At 34.6% G+C, this 23286-nt stretch overlaps 1 protein-coding gene across 3 annotated transcripts in view; it reads left to right on the top strand.

Annotated features, from left to right (window-relative positions):
* LOC106468837 (uncharacterized protein C2orf42 homolog) overlaps positions 1 to 23286 on the top strand; it is an 80901-nt gene that overhangs the window by 16044 nt on the left and 41571 nt on the right. For 2 of the 3 annotated variants that reach the window (XM_022397197.1, XM_022397199.1), the window contains exons 3-4: positions 8761 to 9471; positions 20530 to 20638. In XM_022397197.1, coding sequence (XP_022252905.1) covers positions 8791 to 9471; positions 20530 to 20638 — 790 coding nt within the window. In that variant the 5' untranslated portion in view covers positions 8761 to 8790. Of the gene's footprint in view, positions 1 to 6802; positions 6842 to 8760; positions 9472 to 20529; positions 20639 to 23286 lie in introns of those variants that run through there. The other variant, XM_022397198.1, reaches the window with a different exon arrangement.

The following is a 23286-nucleotide window of genomic DNA, read 5'->3' on the forward strand; positions in this document are numbered from 1 at the left end:
AATTTAAACAGAAAAGAAAATGAAAATATTTCCCCCTGTTCACTTAGTAGTAAGTCTGTGGACTATTATGCTAAAAACCATGTTTCGTTACCTGTCATGGGCACAGCACATATAGCCCATTATATAGCTTTGTGCTTAATGACAAAAAACAAAAACTGAAAATGCCTTGCACAAAACACTTGCACAAGCAAATAAACAGAAAATACATTAGAAAAATAATAACTTCAATACATATATATACATTAAAACAAAATCCTTTAAAACTTTCTGAAACATTATCTACATACACATGTACAAGTAGTAGCCACAATACAAAATCAAAAACTTTTTTACTGAAACAAATAGATAAAACTAATGTAAAAGAAAAATGTAAGAAATGGAGATATATATATATATGATATGTACAACCCTTTAAATTAATAAAATAATATATAAGTTTACCCAATAGCAAGCACAAGATCAAACTCACCTCTCCTCAGACCCTCCAAAGTGGTGGTTGGATGCCATAGTGTCAAGGATAATATCTGTGTCTTGGACCAAGGCTTTGTTTGTCTGTGCCAGCTCCATGTGTAGTTGGTAGACTTCTTCCATTTGAAAAAGCAGAATGTTCTACAGTTTGTTCTCTGTAGTAGTTGACCAAGCATTTTACCTTGGTTTGTCTTCTTTTGTTTTTTTAATTCTACTTTTTCAACTTGTTCGTACAGTCAATCATGAATTTGGAATTTTGTGTCTCAACTTCAGCTTCTATTCTTATTACTTTGAGTGTCGTTATACAGGCTTCAGGTCAGGGGGTCTCAGCTGAGGATTTTTCATCCATCAAAAATCAGGAGATTGATCTTCACATGAGCTGACCCTCTTCTACTGACAGTGTTTGGGCTCCTCCTGTATCTGGCAAATTTATTCCTAATGAGAAGGATTTTGGCTGTCTTTTTCCACCTCTTACCTATGCTATGCACTCCCATTCCTCTTCTGAGGAATTAGCCAGGCCTCCCTCAGCCTTTTTGGACATGATTTCTCAGGTTTGTTACAGTTTTGATCTCTTTTTCCAATTTCTTATGATCCTATCCTTTCCTTGTTACAAGATGCCTGATTATCTGATTACCTTGTCTTCCCTCCTTCTCCCAATATCAGGGTACATGCTGAGCATTTTCTTTCTCAAGTGAGAGCTGATGCCAGCATGCCTCGTCCACCATGGGCTTCTGATCACTTTGCATTGGATGTCGTCAGGCCGATCATCCTTTTCTTGACTCCCAACAACTGGAGTCACTTTTGCCTGTGTGGGGGCAGACCCTAATAACTCAATCTATTTAACCCACACCCAGTTTTCACAACTTCATCTAACTCTTACATCTCTCCTGTGGTACCTTTCCTCCATACACCTACTTTCTGAGGCTCTCCACCAATTCCCTGAAGGGTTTTCAGAGGATGACTTACCTCATTACCTTCAATCATGTTGGCATGATTATCCTCCTCTGCCTCATCCCTTCACTTGTGGTTTCTTTGCCGTTGAGATCTCCTTGGTAAGGATACTGTATTGTCTCAGGTTTGTCTACCTGCTACATATCTTCATGACCTCAGTATGGCTTCCTTTCTCCATAAATCTGTTTTTCAAGATATTCCTGAATCTTTGGAGTCATGTGTGGAATCTGTGAGGCAACGCTCACCCCTTTCTTCTTTAGTTGCTCATTTGTCTCAGCCTGCTCCCATACCATTTTTAATACCTGGTTCCCATCCTTTGCAACAACCTGCTTTCTCCAGGGATATGTCAGTTCATCATTTGGCAACCATCGTGCTCATCACTGCCAACAGTTCTGGAGACTATCAAGTGGTTTCCTCTTCTCCTTCAGCTCCAAACTACCCCTGTTACCTCTTCTGCTCACTCCATCCCATCTTGGTAACCAGTCTATTATCTTGCTATTCACACCATCCAGTCCCTCACGAGGAGAAATGGATTGTCAATGTGTGTTGCTTCCCTTTTAGCCTGGTCCATTTGCCCTTCCTCCTTTGCAGTTTATCAGTGTGGGGTTTTCTCTTCTCAACCCACCATTCCTCTCCTTAAGGATTTTCTTACCTGGTTGTTTGACCATGGGACTTAAGTTTCTTCCATTGCGGGTTATCGAGCAGCCTTGTTCAGTACTTTCCATTTTTCTAGGTACCATGTTGTGTTTTTCACTCCTACTGTCTCCCTTTTATTGCATTTCTTATGGATTGATCAACCACCTTGTCAGGTGGTTCTTCCGGATTGGAATTTTAATATTGTTCTTCACTGTCTCGCACTCCCTCCATTTGAATCCTTGTCTTCCTGTTCCCTGTATCACCTATCCCTTAAAACGTATTTCCTCCACCTTTTAGCCTGTAGGTATTGTCAGTCTGTTGTATTTACCATTGACATTTCACATACTCTGTTCCATTCCACATATGTTCTCCTTTATCTGAATCAATCTTTCCTGCCCAAAACTTTGGCTGCTTATGGGGGATATTCTTCATTCTTGCCAATTTCCCTTCCCTGCATTCCACACCTTTATTCTTGGTCTTATCCGGATAGACTTTTATGTCCCATCCATGTTCTTCATTGTTATATTGCCCACACAGCTGCTTTCTGTGGTTCTCAATCCCACCTTTTCATTCTCTGGAACCTTTCTTCCTTATGGACCTTTCTTATTCTACCCTGACAAGTTGGGTTTGATAGCTTATTAGACTGGCATTTTCCTTCCTCCCTGTCTCCTATTTCCCACAATTTGTTTCAAGTGTTGGCATACCAGATATGACATCTTACCTTTTCCCTGGCATCACACCTCTGTCATTTGATGGAGAAAATTCTTCAGTCAGGCGTGTGGACAATACCTCACACTTTCATCTCCCACTACCTTCATTAGATGTCTGTTTCTTCCTCATCAGGGTACTGCCTTCCAACGTCACCATCCTTCAAACATTGGTTTGACTATGACATGGTAAGCTATCTTTTTCTATATATTACTTTTACTTACAGTGGCATATCCCCTTTAGGTCTAGGAGCCCACTCAGTGGTAAGTGTTGCATGTCCAGGTATGCTATTTATCTATCCCTTCCAAAACTCCCCACAGTACAGATGAGCATTAGTCATACCAGGGTATATTATCAGCCTCCTAGTGATTCAGTTGCTCCAACTCTGTGTGGTGGGTCCCAGAAGTTGATGTTGTGCAGTCCCAGTTGTGATAACCCTGTGGACTGTGATTACATAGAACATCTGCTGGCGATATATGCACTACAGCCTCTGTGTGGTCCTATTCAGAAGGTGCTGCTGCATGGGTTAACACAACTGCTCCTGATGCTCCATTTCAATGGGCTTGGGGTAGCTTGATGAAGATTGTACGGGACATCTCATCGAAGTTATCTTTGGGTCGATGCCAATCCCACCAATCTCAATGTATTCCCTTGGCCAATAATGCACATTACCTAGATAGGGTGTTCCACAAGAATACTAGTAGGTTTTTCTCTCAGTATTTTTCTTCATTTGTATGACCATTCCAGACCCTACTAACCTATGGACTTTCATGGATATAGCAGAAGGGGATTGCTGCCCATCCCTGCTGTTCCTTCGATTGAATAAATCAGACCAGTCTGCTTTTCAAAATAAGGTTTTTTCATGGTCACCCAATGCACTTTCTCTGTTGTCGGCATTCCTTTGGACTCTCCACCACATATCTCCCCCAATTTTTTCTAGTGGAGTATGAGAGTTCTTGCCAATTTCGAGTTCCTAGCCACTTGTGTGTTGGACCGTGGAGGCAACCTTCTGAATGTGATCACTTCCATTCCATAGAGAGTAGGGCAGTGGTGTTCATGCCATTGTAGATGGCATAAATCCTCCACTCCTGTGCTCTACCTCCACACATTGATGTTGTACATCCATGTGCTCCAGCTTCTGTGTAGTCCTATAATATTGTGCATATATCACAATAGTATATTCCATGAATTTGAGTAGATCTGCCACATTGCAAATCACTCCTCTGATTGGGATCCTTTGTTCTACCATCAACTGGATGTAGGTTTCCAATGGATGGTTTTTGGAACAACCAACTTAAATCCTCACACAAGTTGGTCATGATTCCTCATCCTACATTGGTCCCAGTTTTTTGCCTCATGCACTCCACCTCTGTGCAGTGGGTCCCGGCGGTTGTTGTTGCACAGATCCAGTTTGATTTGCCCCAGCTCTGTGGTTGCTTGAGATGTCAGCTGGTCATCCATGTGCTTCAGTTTTTGTGTGGTCCTATCCAGTGGATGATGATGTGCAAGGCAAATGTTGTCCCTCGAGAGGTTCTCTATCAGAGGCAGAGGTTGCACAGAGTGGAATGGATCCAATTGGTTTTGGACTTGAAGTGAACTGCCACATTGGCATATCCCTTCCTACTGTTGTTTGGATGTCAGGTTCTCAGATGACTAGTGTTGGTTGTGGACTTGTGCACATGTGCCCTGTTTAGTAAAGTTGTATGAAAATGTTCTCCTTCTGTTCTACTCAACTTGAGGTGAAAATGGTGTGGACATCCTCCTACCATTGATTGGATTATGTGTGCCCTATGGTGCTTGGTTTTGGACTGGAGTTGACCTGCCGAGTATGATCTCTCACATCCTAGCCACTCTATGCCATGAGACACATTCAATCATTGGATGTGCTCCTCACAATTTTTGCCAGTTTATGTGACTGTTCTACCTAACTGGGTGAAGTATATATCTGGTACAGAAGTGGTGTGGTCCCCCACATGTGTACCTCTCTATGGGTGTTTTTAAGACACTTTTGAAGGATGCTTATCTATATTTCTGATAGGTATTTAAAACTGGGGCTTACTTTCTGCCTAATCTCATAGTGATGGTTAGTTAGAATCAAATAGAGAGAGTCACGTGCATCAGGAGAGTGTCACACTCCTATTGGTGGAGAGTTGTTGCATGATGATTTACATGTGAAGATGCAGTGAACCATGTTGATTAGGGGGTAGGTGGGAGTTTCAAGGTTTGTGGCATGCAAAAAAAATTTGCATATAGAGGACAGCACTGAACGAGAATAGCAATTATATGAAAGGAGCTAAGTGCCTATTGGAAATATATTTTCAGTGTAGGAAAATAATAGCTTTGGGCTTAACTAGTAAAAGTCCAGATTTAAATACAAGGTTAGATAAATTCCAATCGACTTGAAGGTCACTTACATATGTAGGTTGAAAAAGGATCATAAATGCTTGGTTACAACCATCATTCTGATCTAAAAACTATGGTTAGAGGCAGTGTAATCAAAGGATTATCATGGTCAAGCAACATTTCTGTGGGGTTCAAATGTGCTCATGCTCTACTCACCTGTAGAATATATATCCATAATGCCTGTGAATTTCTCAGTCCAAAGGCATCATGGGTCTCTGCTTGACTAATATATTTATAAACATATAGGATGCTGTTCTCTATTATCATCCCCATGAAAATGGTTAACATGCTTGTCCTTCATTCCAAATCTATTCCTTCCATTACCACCTGGTTGTTATATAAGCAGCATAAAAGGAATGGGGTCAGGATGATACCATGTGTTTTCAACTCCCTGGCCATTTGGTTTAACCTCAGAGAAATTTTTTTCCACACTGTTTTCCTCCATTTTCTGTATTTTTTTTAAAGTTCAGTTTGGACATGGAATGCCATTCAATCAAACACGTTTTAATTTTGCTTCTTACTAGCTCTGTCTGGGACCTCATCTGCTAACTGCCACTTAACCTAGTTTTGTGTAGAGAAGATGGCACATGACATCCAAAAAATAGAGAATTGTCTTTTCTGTCAGTGAATTGGGTAATGACCCAAAGTTTTATGAACCACAGCACAACTGGATGGAGGTCATGTGCAGAATAAGGTTTCTTGTGTGAACCTGACTTAAATTGTTATTGTATTTTACATTAAAAGCCAAGTTCTCTTTAGTTTAGCAGATTTTTCTCTAACTTAACTTTTAGTAGACATAGTTTTTTTGTTGAGATTCAGTATTTCTTTATTCAATGTTCTTTATTAAGATTTAAATTTTGCTGTGTTTTAGTTTATTTTTTATTAACTTTAGTATCTTTTGGTAGTTTTTCTTTTTTTATTTTAACCTTGAGTTTATTTTGTAACTTTGTTTTAGTTTAATTTACAGGGGATTTGGTGTGTGATGGGGGTGAGGTATACACTGGACTGGTGAAAGAGAGCTCACAAAGGTTTCACTTCCCTTCTCTTTCTCACTAGTTAACACACTCACCATGGAACCACTGGTCCATTTGTATTAGTAATTATAATAGTGTTTTTTTTTGTTATAAATAAAGATTATTCTTATTCACTCTCCATAGTTTGACTCTTTCTTCCTGATGAATTCAAGTTAGAGATTGGAGAAATAAACAAACATACACACTCCATAACTTAGTATTTCTCAAGCCTCCAGATAGTGGGGCTCTAACTGACTACTATTATTCTATTTCTCTATGTAATGTTGTAAACATCTCATTTCTGGAATGATGTTGCTGATGGCGAGAGCGTATGTGAAAATGTGTTAGGGATATTTTACTTTAGAAATGGATAAATATATGTATATTTAAAACTATACTTAAGTGTTTAAGTAAAATAAAGGTGACACCTGGAGACTGATTAAAAAAGATACGTTATGCTAATCAATTTATAAAAACAGGTATGAAAAATTGTCTTAAATAAATAGCAAGTTTTAGGAAATTCAGCATTCGCATTACATGAAAAAATAAGTAAAGAATAAAAATTATTTTTTTGACAGAGATGAAACCAGTGAATGTGGATCACTGATTCCAGGATCTAGATTAATTCCAAAAGGTTGAACAGGGTTTAGATTAGCAATCCAGTAAGCTTCTTTTATTTCTCTATCTGCTTTAGTTTTGAATCCAGTTTCAATGCCAATGAGAGTAACATCGTTAATGGAATGATTGGGTTGGTTAAAGTGTTGTTTAAAGGGCAACAGACAGATCTTTTTCAGTGTTAATAGAAGATTAATGGTTATTGAAACATTCTCTAAGAGTTGTTTGTGTATGTTCTACATATTGGTAATTGTATTTCTTACACTATATAAGGTAAATGATGTTTTATGTTTCACAAGTGATTTATTTAAATATTTTAAAGTTTTTTTTATTGCGCTGGTCAGAAAATGAGTCTGGGTTTTATCAGTGTACTTAATGAGAGCATCTTTCACTATTAAAGAAAGCTCTTGATCATCTTATTTCTCATTCCATTCAGCCAAAGGTTCAAATCTATAAGAAACTAGCACCTTAATGTTAAACAAGTCTGCTTTTATAGCCCTAATTTTTTACTGCTGTTGCAGCCTTGAAACCCCAGCAGTATTTCTTACCATTTTCCAAGTTAACCTGTACCCTAATTTTATACATTTCCTTTCACTAGGATGGGGTTATACCCGAGTATTGTGGGCTTGATAGCAACTTTGAGGAGGCACAGAACGATGCAGTACACCATACTTGTAGAGCTTGCTTACTTGAAGATAAGAAGTTACCTTTAGGGAAGATTGCACCATTAGAATGGAAACAAAAATTAGATTAAGAGCAAAAATCAAAGCAAAACTAACACACCCTTTAAGTTTCACCCCACTTTTCTCTGAACTACCTTTTAACCATATTGAAGTTAACTAGTCATTATTCCATACTACTCAGCAGCTACTAAATTATAATAGAAACAATAATTTCAATTCTTAACATAATATATTTTCTTTCTTTCTCACTTATGTAAAACTTGTGATAATAGCTTTAGTATCCTATTGCCCTTTAAAAAACAGTAAGTTAGGCCTAATGATCTAGTAACAAGTCTAATCTTGTAACTTTAGACCTAGTTGAACCTGCAATAATAAAACCTAAAAGTGTCCAGTCCTGGCAAATCTAACTAAAATACAGTAAAATAACTGCTCTAAACTTTATTAATGTAAAAAAAGAATGCTTCTCTTCTCCAGGAGAAAGGTTTAAATAACAAACACAAGTATTTCTGATTTCTAAGAACTGAAAAATGTTCTCTCCATACTTTCAACAACTCACTTATAGTCACTCAGTTTACAGACAGATGATTAAGTCATTATGAGTCTTAGGATTGTTTCTTTGCTGTTTCTTACAAGAACTAACAACTGTTGCTTTGGTTTTGGAAGACTTAAGTGAATTTTATCATGAATTCTTATTATATACTGCTTTATTGTCATTTAATGATGTAAATGACAAATTGCTCTGCTCCTTAAAGACAGTTATGCAAGCCTAATCCTTTATTTCTTAAATCTACCTTGATGTTGTTGACGAATCAGTTTATGTGAATTAATTTGTATGACAAGCGCAATGATAATATATTACTTTATATTTTACAATTTGCTTGTTATTCTATACACTTATGGGCATACAAATTTTAAAATATACTGTGTAAGATATTATTGGGTAATGATTTTACACTGACAGCATCAGTTAGGATAGAAGGTTGATTTATTGAAACTGCATTTTAAAAATTGAAAACATCTAATTTTGAATAATATAATATTTAAAATATTTAGAACACATTTCAAACTGTGCAATATTTTTTGTTTTTTGTTTTGCTTTATTGTTGAAGTATTGTAAAGGCAAGTGAAATAGTGGCTTTTTTTAAATACAGTAAGAATTTCAAAATGTGACAGCTGCTCATTGTATGAGATTATAAAAGATTATAAATGCATTGCATTTTATGTTAAGTGTTACTTTTGCTTGCTATTATTAAATGTACTTGTATGCTTCTTTTTTTTTTCAGAGAATAAAATTCAGTTGTACTGATAGTACAATGTCATCTTCTAACCAAAGAATGAAGACTTTATTTGGAGATTTAGGTAAACCTACCCTTCGAGGAATCCGTAAATGTCCTAAATGTGGCACATATAATGGAACCCGTAGACTGACTTGTAAAAACAAGACTTGTGATGTAGTTTATCGTGATAGTGGAGAACATAAGAAATCTTCAAGACCTGATGCAGTGAGAATCATCACAGGATCTACAGACCAGTTGTATTCTGTGCGTGTTCGGGACAGAGGCCCAGACTACAGGAGGTTTGTTCAGCTACCCCTGATTGATGCCATAGGTAACTCTGACATCTTAAAGCAGGGGCCTGCCCATTGCTATGTTGAAACATGTGTTAAATCAGCCCAACAGCAGGAATTGAACTTGAACCCTTGCCATCACATCAAGGCTGCTGTGAACTGTCTTACAGAAGGTCAGCCTTTAACTTTAAAAAATTCTGTTCTGAATGCATTGCCTATATCAACAGAAATCAAACAGTCAATTTGGTTACTAGCCACAGAAACTGCTGGGCCTTTAGTACAAAGGGTGTCCAAAAATACAATGGTAGTAAAATGTAAGACAAGTACAAAGCAACCTTTAGGATTCCTCCATTTTTCATTTTTTGGAATGTCCAGAACAAGGGATGCACAAGATCGACGTTTTCAATGTAGCTGTAAAACTTTTAAGGTAAATTTTAAATCACTTTTGGTATAATCTTGTTAATTTTTTTTATACCTTGTTATAATATTTGCAAATTGATATGTTTAAAGAAGAAAATCTCTACTTATCACATTACCAACCATTTTATTACATTATACACAACCACAGAACTTGTATCAGGTCAGTATACTTCAATAACGTTCACCACAAATATCATGAATTAAGAGTGTACTATAGGAGCTTAGTTAAAGAAGCCACATGAGAAATATACCACACGTTAAATTCAACTAAAAATATCATTCACAAAATTTATTCTTCTCAAGCATTTCAATGTCCAAGCAAATAAATAAAAATGGGCTCAGCTTGGCCCAGTTGTTTGCAGGCTGGACTATTTATATGCGGGTATATCTTTCACATCCCAAAACAAATTGCACTCCATACTTTAGGGATATGGATGCATTACAAGGGTGATGATCCTACCCTTCAAATCTGTTAGTTCAAAATTAGGAATAGCTAACACAGATAACCCTTCAGTAGCTATACATAATGTCCAAAAACAAACAAAACAAAAATAATTATCAAAGATTTTAATTTTTAATCCAACATATATTAAATGTAAGTAAAAAATTTAATGTTGTAAATGCTTAAATCACTATGTATACATGTATGTTAGGGTGGTCCTTACTTGCAGCTAAAATTTCTAAAGCTCTCATCCCCTAATTTTGTTCAATATACAAAAAAATAAACCATCAAATGTCAAACTTTTTCATTTTCGACCACATTTAGATAGAGCTTTAACAATGTGTAAAAAAAATAGTACATTTATATTTTTTTATATATTTAAGTTGCTAGAGATATGGTTGATTATTGATTATTTTTGTGACATTACTTGATTAATTGATTAGTTAATGGGATACTCATTGATGTAATCACAACTCTTATGTAATTGACTAAATATCTTGTTTCTAATTTATGATTGCATAACTGTATTACTTAATGTTCTATAAGCAGGTACATATCTGGGGGAGGGGCTAAAGTTAAGGCCCCCATCCATTTTTTGTTCAAGATATTAATTGTATTTTTTTGTTATATAATCAGGCACAGGCAGTGGAAGGGCCCAGGGAGTGAGCCCATACAATTTTTTCAGAAACTAATAAAACAGCCGTATAGTACCAAAAAATATATTGGATGTCATTGTTTCTATTTGACTGATTTGTTAATTATAATAACAAAAATTCAGCTTTTTGAAGTCAAATAGCTGGAGTTTACAGTAATCCAAATAACCAATTATTTGTAAAGGCATACAACAATATGAATATCAATTAAATGTTACCATAGTAAATTTTTTGTGCCTTAGATTTTCCAGACACTAACAGTATGTATGCTCTAGACTTCAGACCATCATTTTCATCAAAGTTAGTATTGCTTAAGAAATCTGCAGCTCTTGTAACATATACTTATTAAAAAATTGATTTTTTATTCTTTGTAAATTATAATATTCATGAGAAAGATGATATTGTATTGTTGGTGTCAAAAATAAGCAAAAATGTAAGTGCTATGACCTAGCAATGACAATTAAAAGATTTAAAATGGGTAGCCTGTTTATGAACACTAAAATATAAATTTTTGTGTAGACCATAATTTTTTTTTAATGATTATAACTATTTAAATTAAATTACAAAATTTGAAATATTTATCTCTGTTTTATTTTCATATCAATCACATTACTAGAAATAATGATTCAAGCTTTGAAATTTTTGGATTATAACTCAGTTGAGCTACTCATAATGATTTTGTTAGCTTTCCAATTTATTTTCTTATTAAGTTACAAGTACTCTACAGTTATAAAGGGGAACAAACCAGCAAAAGTAATGTAAATTTATCAGTATTGCTTGAGTAGAGGTCTAGTTGTTCACCCCTGTCTTACAATATCCTGGATTGTTTCTGTTTTGAATAGTAGTTTCTCAAAATATGAATCCCTAGCAATGTTTAACATAAATGAAAAGATGCATGAATAGTATGTTTGAATAATGTTCAACATAAGTACTCAATTTAGTGTATTTTGACATTTTTATTTTAATGAATATCAGTATTGTTCATACAATGTAGTATTTATTTTTGCATGTGCTTTTAAAAATTATTTTATTTCCAACAATGAAAGGAGTATTCAACTAACTTACGTATAATGTAGGCCTTTTGTCCAAACTGGTATTTTTGTTAATGTTTTATTGTTGATGTTTTTCAGATGATAAAGTTTATTAATATTACCTATTTGAAAAAAAATTTATTTGAAAATGTTATGAAGTAATATTTTTATTTTCATCTTATTATTTTCAGGTTTTTACAAGTTTAGTACAACTTTGCATGTATGATCCATTTTCATGTATAACAGTTTAGGATGAACAAAATAACTTACTCCTAAATTATTGTATTTGAAGACAGGATTTTCTCTCACTTTTCGTATACTTTCACTAAACATTTTGTATGATACTTATAAGTATTTTAACCCCAAAGTATTTTAGAATTGATATTTTGTCATATTCTGACACTCATTTAATGTAATTCAAGAAGAAAAAAGTTACTATTTCCATTTTTGCACAGTTGCAAAGAATTTTGCCTGTAAACAAAACAACCTATTCATTTTTCTTTCTTTTTTCCAGCCATCCTATAGATAAATGTTATTTTTAATAAAAACCTATCATCCCTTGAAAATATGTTATACATTTCTTGATTTTTCAGCATTTTTCTTGGTTTTTGCACAGGCCTTTATCTGAAACCTTGCTATGGTACCACATCAAGTGGTTTCATTATTTACTAATTAAACACAACCTTGACAACAGCTTTTTTTATTAAAACACAGGTTTTTTGTTTGTACTTGGTTACATTGTCACTTGGAATAGTCTGTTATTTCAGAAACAGCTTTTTTTAAAAGCTTTCTATATAAGTACCTTGTTCTGGCAGGCTCCATCCAATTATAATTCAAGTTTGTGCAATTGCAAAAGGGAAATGTGGGGATAATCCTGTGAACCCTCTGCCTGCGACTGCAGTGAGAGGCAGGCAGTACAACACCTCCTCATTTGCCCATAACTCCAAGCCCCATGTACAGCAAAAAACTTTGCTGTAGCCAGTAAACATTCAGATGTGCACAGCACTGGATGAAATCCATATAGGATAGGTGGACATGACAATAAAAAGCAGATGATGATAGCTGAAACTTTATGTTTCCTGTCATGGGAGTTGTACCCAGATGCTGCCACAAGAAAAGAAAAGGAATACAAACTATGTAATATAGTTTGTTTCTCAATCTAAAGTGTAAATAAACTACCTGCAAAGTTTTCTTATTATTTAGCTTTTAATATTTACCATTTTACCTTTTTAGACACCCCAAAACACAAGCGAAATTCAAAGTCTTTTGTAGACAAAAAATCAGACTTTTTAATTAAGTATTTTTACTAAAACTTGTCAGTAATTATATGGTGTCAGAATGTTTACTGTTCTGAATGCAAAGTGATTTTCTTGTTAAGAATAAAAATACTTCATCTGAAATTTTTCAAATTTTGTTTGCATAATCCCTAAAACTTCCTAAACAAACATCAAGTGTGTTTTGTTTTCAGAAAAACTTTATATTTTATCTGTTATTTTCTATATTATAACTATACAGGGTTGGTTGATTTGAATGACTTAGGTAACCATAAAAGAATTGGGAAATAATTCTAAACTGTCTTTTTTTTTCTGAAATTTTTCTGCAAATTGTAACAGGAAACCACAGTTGTTTATCCTAAATAGCTTAAAGTTTGTAAGAGTATACATCTATCTATACTTAATTTTATTGTTTTATTGCCCTTTGAACTGTGCCTAACTCATAATCTTGCCATACAAGTTGTACATCACTTGTGAACATGTAGCTCATGTTGCCCTATCAAATTACTTAATGCATAGGCTGCTCATGAGCATACCTCGTGAAAAATGATTGTATTATTATTATTATTATTTATTATGAGTAATCTAACCTTATATGTTTTAGAATTTTTAAATTTAGCTATTTGTGTAATAACAGATAAAGAATACACATGAAAAACAGGAAATATAGTACTTATCTGGGTCTTCTTTTTTTTCATTTTTTTGCTGTCTACTGTTGATGAGACTTAACCCTATCTTTTTGTACTAATGGTACTACTAAAATAAATATGTTTTTATTTAATTAAATAATGCACCTAAAAACACAGAGTAATAACAAATAAATACCAGACATTGTCCAATACCTATCACATTAAAAATTGAGCTAAACTCTTTGATGTGTTTCCTGTGGGAATAAAGTTTGAATTGGAAGGAACATAGACAATTCTTTGTATAGAAAACAACATAATATGATACATCATTTGATAGATTAAAACTTTGGCTTTTTATTGGTTATAAATAATGTAGTATTAAATATCGGAGAGAACTATTGCCAATTTGTGAAATAGAGGATGAGGCAGGTGTCTGATTTTCTAGTTTATGGCTCTGAAACCAAATAAGATTGAAGGCTATAAAAATTATGCTTTGCCTGAATAACATCTCTGTTATAATAAGTAATTTAATTCTCAAAGAGATGTTGAATAAATCAGAGAAGAGGGAAGACAGAGAGAGCAAATGCCACAGTTGTCAGGAGATTGAGGATTTTTTATAAATATTTCCTTATAAAATTAATTAATCTTAACATTTTCTTTATTAACTATGTTTTGATGTCAAATTTATTCATATACATTGATGATGATGTAGTGTAATTAAATCTTGAATGTAACTTTTTAATAGGTTGTTACATGTGCACTTTGACCTACCTGGTGCAAAAGGTTTAAATGATAGAAATGTTGTTGAGATGCTAAAGCAGCCATTTAGCTTTATGATTTATGGAAGTAATAACACTGGGTTATCTAAAATGTACCCTATTGCTGTTTGTATATTTGATGTCAACTACAACAGAATAATGACTTATTTGCTTTGACATGAACTTAATTGAAGAGCCAGATGCATCAAAGGCTTGCAGCATATTTGAAAATGTTGATGGTTTGAGAAGTATGATATCACAAGGATTTCAATTACTGGTCTTGTAGTTGATAATACCAATACAACTATTAGTGACAACAATTTGATGAAAGGTAGGGTTATTGAAAGAAACCCAAGTGTTGTTTTTGCTGGCTGTTCAAGCCACATGCTTCATAATGCAGCTGGTAAAGCCTGTACCTCATTTAGTGAGATCATTGATGTTGAGGATCATTCAGTGGATCTCTTCTTCTGACTTGATAAAGCAATAGAGAAAGAGTACCATGAATTTTGTTACTCTACCTATGAGTAATTTGTAAATCATGAATTAAAAAAATTTGCTGGGCTAAAGTCTTATTTCTCTCAAAACTGATCAGTGACCAGATCCAAAGATTGAGAAATGCCTTCAAAGATCCTATGACAGAGTTTTATTTATTCTTTATTCAGTCACCAATAGTGACCTTCACAGTGTTTAACAAATTCCTTCAGCATGAAGACCCATTAATCTATCTGTTAGAAGGTAAAATGGAAAAATTCACGAACAAGCTAGTTTTGAAATTTGCAAAGCCTGAAGCCTTGAGGGAAGAATAGGAAAAAGGGGACTTATATAAAGTACTAGTCTTTGGACTCCACAGCCAGAAATATAAAAGGCAATTAAGTATTGGCTTTATCACCAGAAACACCATTAAGAAGCTTTTTAATGAAGAAGATATTAGCCAACATGAAGTTGATAGATTCTGTGATGGTGTGAGAAAATGGTATGAGTCAGCATTCACATATTATCTGAATGGATACCACTAGATTATATGCTAATTGAGAACAGTATTTGATAATGTTCACGCAACAATGTCCTAACTTTCACACGTCCATGAAGGTACCCTTGCAAATTATCAGGAACTGGAGGAGGAATTCATGACCTATCAATCAGTGACTAAGAAGGGCATACCTGAGTCTGTGTGGAGTGAAGCAAAAATCATGGAAAAGTAAGAGAAAGTGAACAGTATTGCATATCTTCATATGGATATAGTTTGGAAGTATTTGCAGCAGTATCTCCCCAAGCTGAGCCATGTTGTTTTGACAGTTCCACACAGCATGTAGCAAAGGAAAGAGTTTTCTCTTTAATTAGAAAGAACAAAACTGATTTCAGACCATCATTGGATTTCAACAAGTCTCTGAGCTACATCATGCTTATCAAAATGAACATACATGAGAATCTAATCCCATGCTACAAGTTAAAACTTGCAAGGCAGTTGGTAAAAGCATGCAAACAGCAACAAGGGAGTATAATAAGTTACAAAGCAGCTATCAGTATACTGTGTGAAAACAATTAAAGTTTCAAAATTGTATATTTCAAGGAGTGGATTTAGTTATGAGTGGTATGTTTAGTCATACCATTTCTGTCTTTTAGTTTTACCACCATTTCTATTGCCTCTTCTATTATATTTTGGCAACTCCAGATCCAAAATTTAAGTGATATCGTGAAATTTCATAGTAAATATTTGTTAGCCAACCCCTTTAAATCCATTAAGTTCTCATCAACCTTTGTTGTGTACAGATAATTTTAGGCTATTTCAGAATCCCAGAAGTGCCATTTTATCCAAAGCTTCCAGGGACCCTGCCCAGTTGGATGGTTTCATGTCAAGGTGCAACATTTTGGGATACCTCATAAAAATCTTCCTGAGAAAGCATATTTAAGATTAGAAAATCTGAGAAAAAATTGTTAAAAGTTTAACACAGTAACAAGTGTACAATGTTTGGAGAAGGTTTTGTCATCGTCAGGTTAAAGTAATTTTTTCTAGACACAGAAATATTACATACAGTGTGAAGCAGAAAAGTCACACGACTGTAGATTGCTTTAAGCTTAATAAAAGTATCTTGTTGATGTTTGGTTCTTTGTTTAAGATTATTGTGTTTTTAATTTTTAATAATATTTTATAGTTTTATGGAATTGTAATACTTGTAAACAGGAGTGTTTTTTATTGTGTTTATCAAATCAGATAAGTTTAGTGAGTGTGGGAGGCATTAGCAAAATGCCCATCAGTGGCTCAGCAGTAAAAGTTTGAGGGCTCGTACTGCTATAAACCAGTTTTTGATACGGTGAGCATAGTACAGATAACCATTATGGAGCTTTGTGCTTAACAGCAAACAAATAAATGTTTGCAAAATATTGTGATTACTCAGATCTTTGTTGAATATCATTTTTATATTTATCCTATTTAATCAATGTACATAAATAAATGATAATGTCTAACTGGCTACTTAATTATTTATAATTGTAATCATGAAATGTTTTAAATAAAAACATTATTTTCACCGAGAGAGAGTAAAACGTTTTCGTTACTTATCAATATATTTGATTTACAGAAGATCAGTGTGGGATTAAAGCATATTTGAGAAACAGACAAGGGTAATCGCTTTTTGTTATTCAGTCAACATTAGTAATTCATCCACCAAGTAGGGAATGCCCATAAAACTTTTGGGAAAAACATTCTTTTCATAAAAAATATATTTTTGCAAATACGCAAGTGGCTGCTGTTAGAAGAGGTCAATCATATGAAATAATTATAATTCAAAAATTATTTAACCAAAATGATAAAAAGTTAGAAAATTAATAGCATGTTATAATAACAGGTTAGTTGAAAAAAGGTTAAAACAGTAAGCACATACCATTTTCTTTATTTACTTGCATGGGATGTAGGGTGGATGTTGTACTAGTAAATTAATCTATGTAATCAGTTAATAAGTTTTTTAATTAATCAAGTAGTAAATACCACAAACTTTATTTAGAGGTTGATTAATGAGGTTGAAGTTCTTGACTGCAGTGGCCTGGTACCGTATGGAGTATGTGATATAAAAACATATTTGTAGTGTATTATAAATTATCTATTCTAAGACAGCACCTCACCTCCTAACACAGAATAACTATATCCCTTATGCATCTGCCTATGAGATTTGCATGCCATTAGCCTTTAGCTTACTCCTGTCTAAGATTCACATGTTTATCATGAACTGCACTGGTGCATGATGACATCCAGTAGAAGGTAGACACAATCTCCAAGCACAGTAACACTCCTTGAGCACTTGCACTCATGGTAACTTTATTCCTTTCCTCAACATTGTCTTGAACAGACATGTTGATTTTTCAATGTACATTTAATGTACTGAGATTTGTATTCATTTAAGGAACTTAAGTTTCCTTCTACCTTCTCTTTTGTTTCAAAAGCATTGAATATTATAATGAATTCACAAGTGAAAGTGACTTCGAATTTATCCTATGAAAGTGACAAAGCTACAAACATGGGACTTGTTTCTACTCTGGCTTCCAGATGTGACTGTTGAAGATATTACAGCTATTGTGCAGTGTGTTGTGGGTTCCCTCATGTATACTGGGCCTCCTTCTCTTGTACCTTCTGCCAAATATCCCTTCTCCTCCATTTGAGAATGATGAATTCGATTAACTTTTCCCCCACTCTTTCACCAGTATCTTTTGATTCTTTCCATTCTTTACTCCATGAAACCAATTTTCATGATTACTTTTTCATTCTTCCTTTGCCTGATATTATGGTTCATGCTGATCCCTTTCTTGAACAACTCCACACCCATACCCACATGCCTTGCATTCCTCACCTTCTTGGCTCTTTTATTCTGGCTTACAGCTGTTCTTCCTATCATTTTCTAGATCACCAAAATTTCGTTTTTGTCTGCCTGGGTTTTTATCTTTTATTTCCCTATCTGGTGTCCAGCTTTTGTGCTTTGTATTTTTTCACCACCCTCCTATGTTACCCCCTCTTTCCCCACCTTATCTCTGAGGCACTTCATCATGCTCCAGAAGGGTTTTGGGTGAGGATGCACTCCTTACTGATGTCTTCCTCCCTCCTTATCCACATCATCTTCATTGGGCTCCCTTTCTTTGCCCAGAAGTCTTTGTTGGTATTACTAATACATTGAAGACCTGGGCTGAAGCAGGCAAGCATCAGTCCTTCTTATCTTTCTTCATTTCTATCTTTCTCAACCTCACCTTTGATTCCTGTTTCTTGATCAGATCAATATACCCCTACACTTCCATTCCAGCTTCCAGGCCTTACCACTTCTCAATGTCAGGTTCACTCATCTCGTCTGTGAGTATATCCTGTCAGGTTGGGTCCAGTGGGTGCCTGTCTGTCTCACTTTGCCAATCTTTGGTTAGTTTTCTTCTGCTGAGGAATGGGTTCTTCAGGTTGTCACCCATGGTCTCTCTCTCTCTCCATTTCTCTTCTGTTCCCCTTCTCTTCTCTTCCTGTTTCCTTTTCTCCTCCCTCCAACCCCTTTTTTTCTCATATGTCAAGTATGTGGTCTGAGATCTTTTTAACCAAAAATGCAATCAACAGGGTATTCATCCCTTCTCTGAATTTTTACTTTCACCTCTTTGTGGTCCCCAAGAAGACTGGGGACTGGCATCTTGTTATAGACCTATTATCACTAAACTGGTTTATGGTCATTCCACAGATCCAGAGGGAGATTTCTTTATGGTGATCTTTTTCACCCAGTCTGTGGATGACCAAGGTCAATGCTTTGGACATATTCTGATTGCCCCATGCCTATCCTCCATACATTTTTTATGTTTCATCCTTCAGAATCGAGTCTTTCAATTTCTTGCTCTTACTTTCAGCATATCTTCGACCCAGAACACAAAAAATACATTTTTTATGTTTCATCCTTATGAATCGAGTCTTTCAATTTCTTGCTCTTCCTTTCAGCATATCTTCGGCCCAGAACACAAAAAAAATTATACAATCTTATCATTGCCCTAGTCACACTGCACCTCATGTTTTACTTACCTTTTGTGTACAAATTTGCAGACAGTCATTTCTTTTTCTACCCATTCCTGTGACATATTGACTCATTTTGCTTTCCTCATTTCATTTTTTTCATTCCTAGCAATGAGTATATCCTGCATGAGATGGATGCAGTTTCCAGTGAGTATCACCTCTGTACTAAGCTCCTATTATAGGGTGTCACGCTCCATAAGCTTTCCCCTTTAATTGCCTTCTCTGAAGGTAGCTCATCTAGGTTTTTGCAATTACACTGGCCCCTCCACCACATGAATGTGGGATTCTAACTACTAGGTGCAGAGAGGTAAGAATGTCCATTTGGAAGTTAACATTTTCCTTCCCTGAAAATGTATTTGTATAAAATTGGAAATGAACACCCTGATTTCTAGTAGGTAACACTATTTGGCAAGTCCTGTTGCTTCTTTGAATTCAAAATTTTATTTAATTTTTAAAAAATAACAGTTAATGTTTGAGAGAAATCTTCACCTATCAGCTAAAGTTTTATGCACACTTTGTGCATGATTTTTCTGCAGCCCTGTGAAAACATGTACATGAGATTTTATCACTTGTAACATATATATATATATATATATATTGGCTGTCTGTTTTACCACAGATTCATAACTGCTTCACTATCAGGTTCTGTAGGTATTATTGTGGTATTCTTTACATTTTCTTAAAGTTGCAACTAAAGCTACTGTATCAATATGGAATCTGAAAAACATTCAAAGAGTAACTAATAATAATTTACAAGAAACTTTAAAAAAAATAGCTTTCAAATTTAAGTGAGTTTCAGACATTTAATAGGAAAGAAGCAAGTCAAATCCACCAGTTAGTAAGTTTATTTTAAGAGGATTTTAATTACATTTTAGTTCATCTATTTGTTGGTGATGAATTAACTAAGTCTAATGTAATGATTTTATTAAGTTTCAAAGTTAAAGAATGTTGCTAAATAATATTTCACTCACTTAAATCCATTTTCCTTCATTCACTGGTTTTTGAGGTATTTTAGATTTTAAGCTCCATAGGATTTTACTCACTCAAGAAAAAACAAAAAGTACTGGTGTATAGATTAAGAATACAATTAAGTAGTTAATTAAAGACAAATTATAAAAATGTTTTTGTTGCTTTAATACACAAGATTGTAATAAGATGCATTTTCATGGCCTTGAAATGTTAGACAATTTGCAGCTTGACACATTCTTTCAGACAGTAAATAATTATGAAGCTTCTTGATTTGTTTTTTCTGTAGCAAGAAGGTCAGAAAAGGTGTGTTCACTTTTATGCCTGCATCTGTGCTTTTGCAAGTGATGAAAAGCTATCAGAAGAATTTTCCCACTACATAACATTAGACAATACTTGTAAGTTTTTATTTGTTTACATTTAATATTGTACTCATGTCAGCATAAGTTGTCAATAAATTGTATTTGGTGGTGAAAAAATAAAAGATAAAGCTGGAAGTAAGGGAACTCGTATACCACTGCCAGTTCAGAAATCATTGGAGACAAATGAATCATGACTCTGAAAAGGAATAGAACTCACCAGTAACTGTTTCTAATATTTTTGCTCAATAATGTGTTTATATTTGCACTTTTACTAAATAAACTGCAGTTGTACAAAAATAACCTTTGGTTAGATTGCTATGAAAAATGCTACATTTCCCCCTTCCTACAAACACTGTGAAGTGACAACTCATGACAGTAAATCAAGTAGTTCTTGTAGACAAAATTATCCTAAAAGCTTTAAAAAATGCAGAAAAGTAATATATATATTAACTTTTATATATGAATTACTGAAATAATGTATGTGTAAAAATTTACTGAATGGCATCTAAAGACAAAAGGCATATGAAGTTTCAAAATTACAAAAATTCTGAACATTATAAAAATAAAACAAACTTATCTCATGCATTGACGACCTCAATCACCCAGTGATGAAAGTATACTGGCCTTTTCTGTGTACTCCTTGTGGTCAGAGCAAACATTAAAAACCAAGTATTGTCAACATTACTTCTCATCCATAAGGTGTGTTAATCGAACAAATAAACTCATAGAATCTAATTTCATAAGTTTTTCATGATTTGTTGACAAATAGTCAATATAAACATTTTAAGATAATCATTTAACACTTTGCTGATATGCCGACAAAGATCAAAAGATAGTATTATTTAAGGAACAATGGTAATCATGTATGTTTTCATGAATGGGTTAACTAAATGTGAATGTTATCACTGACAGAATTGCATATTTAATTATCTTTTCAGGTTTTATGTGTGGGTTGGATTCTTTACAGTAGGTGTATGTGACTTGTTGGCAATGAATTTCAACAATAAACAAACAGCACCAAGTATACTTATTTTTAAAAAAATATATCAAAACAGGTCAGACATATATACAAGTGTTCATTACACTGTTGGTTATCACACTTATATACAGAGCTTTAAATAATTGTTTTTGTTTTTTTTTGTCAAAGTCCACACAAGCTGCTTCAGTTAATTTAAAGCACAATTTCACAAGACATTATTCTTTCTGCTCTGTAATAACAATACAGTCTGTGATAACTTCAATTTAAAATCACCACTTTAACTGTTGGTTACTATAGTTGTATCCAGAGCTTTAAATAACTCTACTCTGTTGTTATGATACAGACTGTGATAATTTCACTTTAAAAATAATCACTGTACACTATTTATGGTTATACTCACAATCATGCAGTCTAGATCTATCTTTTGAACTAAATTTTTGACACACATTTATACCCCGACAGAGATCTAGAATGATCCACACACTACTCGATATTATGATGCAATAATACTCAATTAAAGCAATAAGAAAAACTTAGAAGATTCTAGTAACATGACACAATAATAGAACAATCCCAAATTCATAACTATGAACTACACAATGTATGATTCATAAACAGTTACGTTTACATAAACAAACTTGTGATAAACTATTGCTTCTAAAAATAACTAAATTTATCACTCAAATTAAACTTGACTGAAACAGTAATGTATATCTAACAGTAAGCCCCTCTTCAAGAAAAGTATACAATATTTTCTTGCACTATATACAAAGACTGTTTTCAGATCATGCACAAAGTTTACTCATACAGTATGCACCAACATTTGCAGTTCCCTTGGTGACCTCAATGCAGAACCAATAGTTCTGGAGGTACAATGCCCACCTCATGATCCTCGCACTGTTGATTATGCACCTCTGGATGTATTCACAGGGCTGATGGTCTGTCTGGATGATGAAGTCCTTCCTGTAGAAGTAGTTCAATCACACATTATGGGAAACAGTCTGTCTACATGCCCTTGCAGAAGTACTGCTCCAATTCCAACATCTGAAGCATCGGTGGGAATGATGAATGGTTTGTTGAAGTCTGGCCTTCTAAGGATTGGCAAACTTCCTGACATGTTCTTCACCTTCTGGAATGCCATATGCTGTGGTTTTTTGCAATTTACCTTGTTGGGCTGGCCTTTCTTGGTCAGTTCAGTCAGTGGTGCAGCAACTTCAGCTCATTTTGGAATGAACTTCCTATAGTATCCTCCTAACCCCAGGAAGGATCAGACTTGCTGCTTGGTCGTAGTAGCTTATGCATCTTGTATGTAGGTTAGCTTCTTCTCTTCCATGGTTGTCTGTTTGTTGCCCACCTTCCATCCAACAAAGTCCAGCACAGAATTATCAGTGTAGCACTTACATGGTCTGATGATCAGACTTGCTGCCCTCACTCACCCAAACAACTCACTGAGCTTCTTCAGGTAGTCTTCCCTTCTGGCTGTGTCAGACAGAATATTGTTCACATAATGCTCGATGTTGGTGGTTTTGTGCAACATCTTCATCATCATGCAATTCAATGTCCCTGCTGAGTTGACTAACCCAAATGGCATCCTCTTGAACTGGTAGCATCCATCTGATGTCACAAAAGTTGTCTTTTTTTTAGACTCTGTCTCATTCAGGATATGCCAATAACCCTTACTGAGGTTGATCTTCGTAAAGAACTT

Source organism: Limulus polyphemus, unplaced genomic scaffold (assembly GCF_000517525.1).
Source record: "Limulus polyphemus unplaced genomic scaffold, Limulus_polyphemus-2.1.2 Scaffold3184, whole genome shotgun sequence".
In the NCBI taxonomy this organism is placed as follows: Eukaryota; Metazoa; Arthropoda; class Merostomata; order Xiphosura; family Limulidae; genus Limulus; species Limulus polyphemus.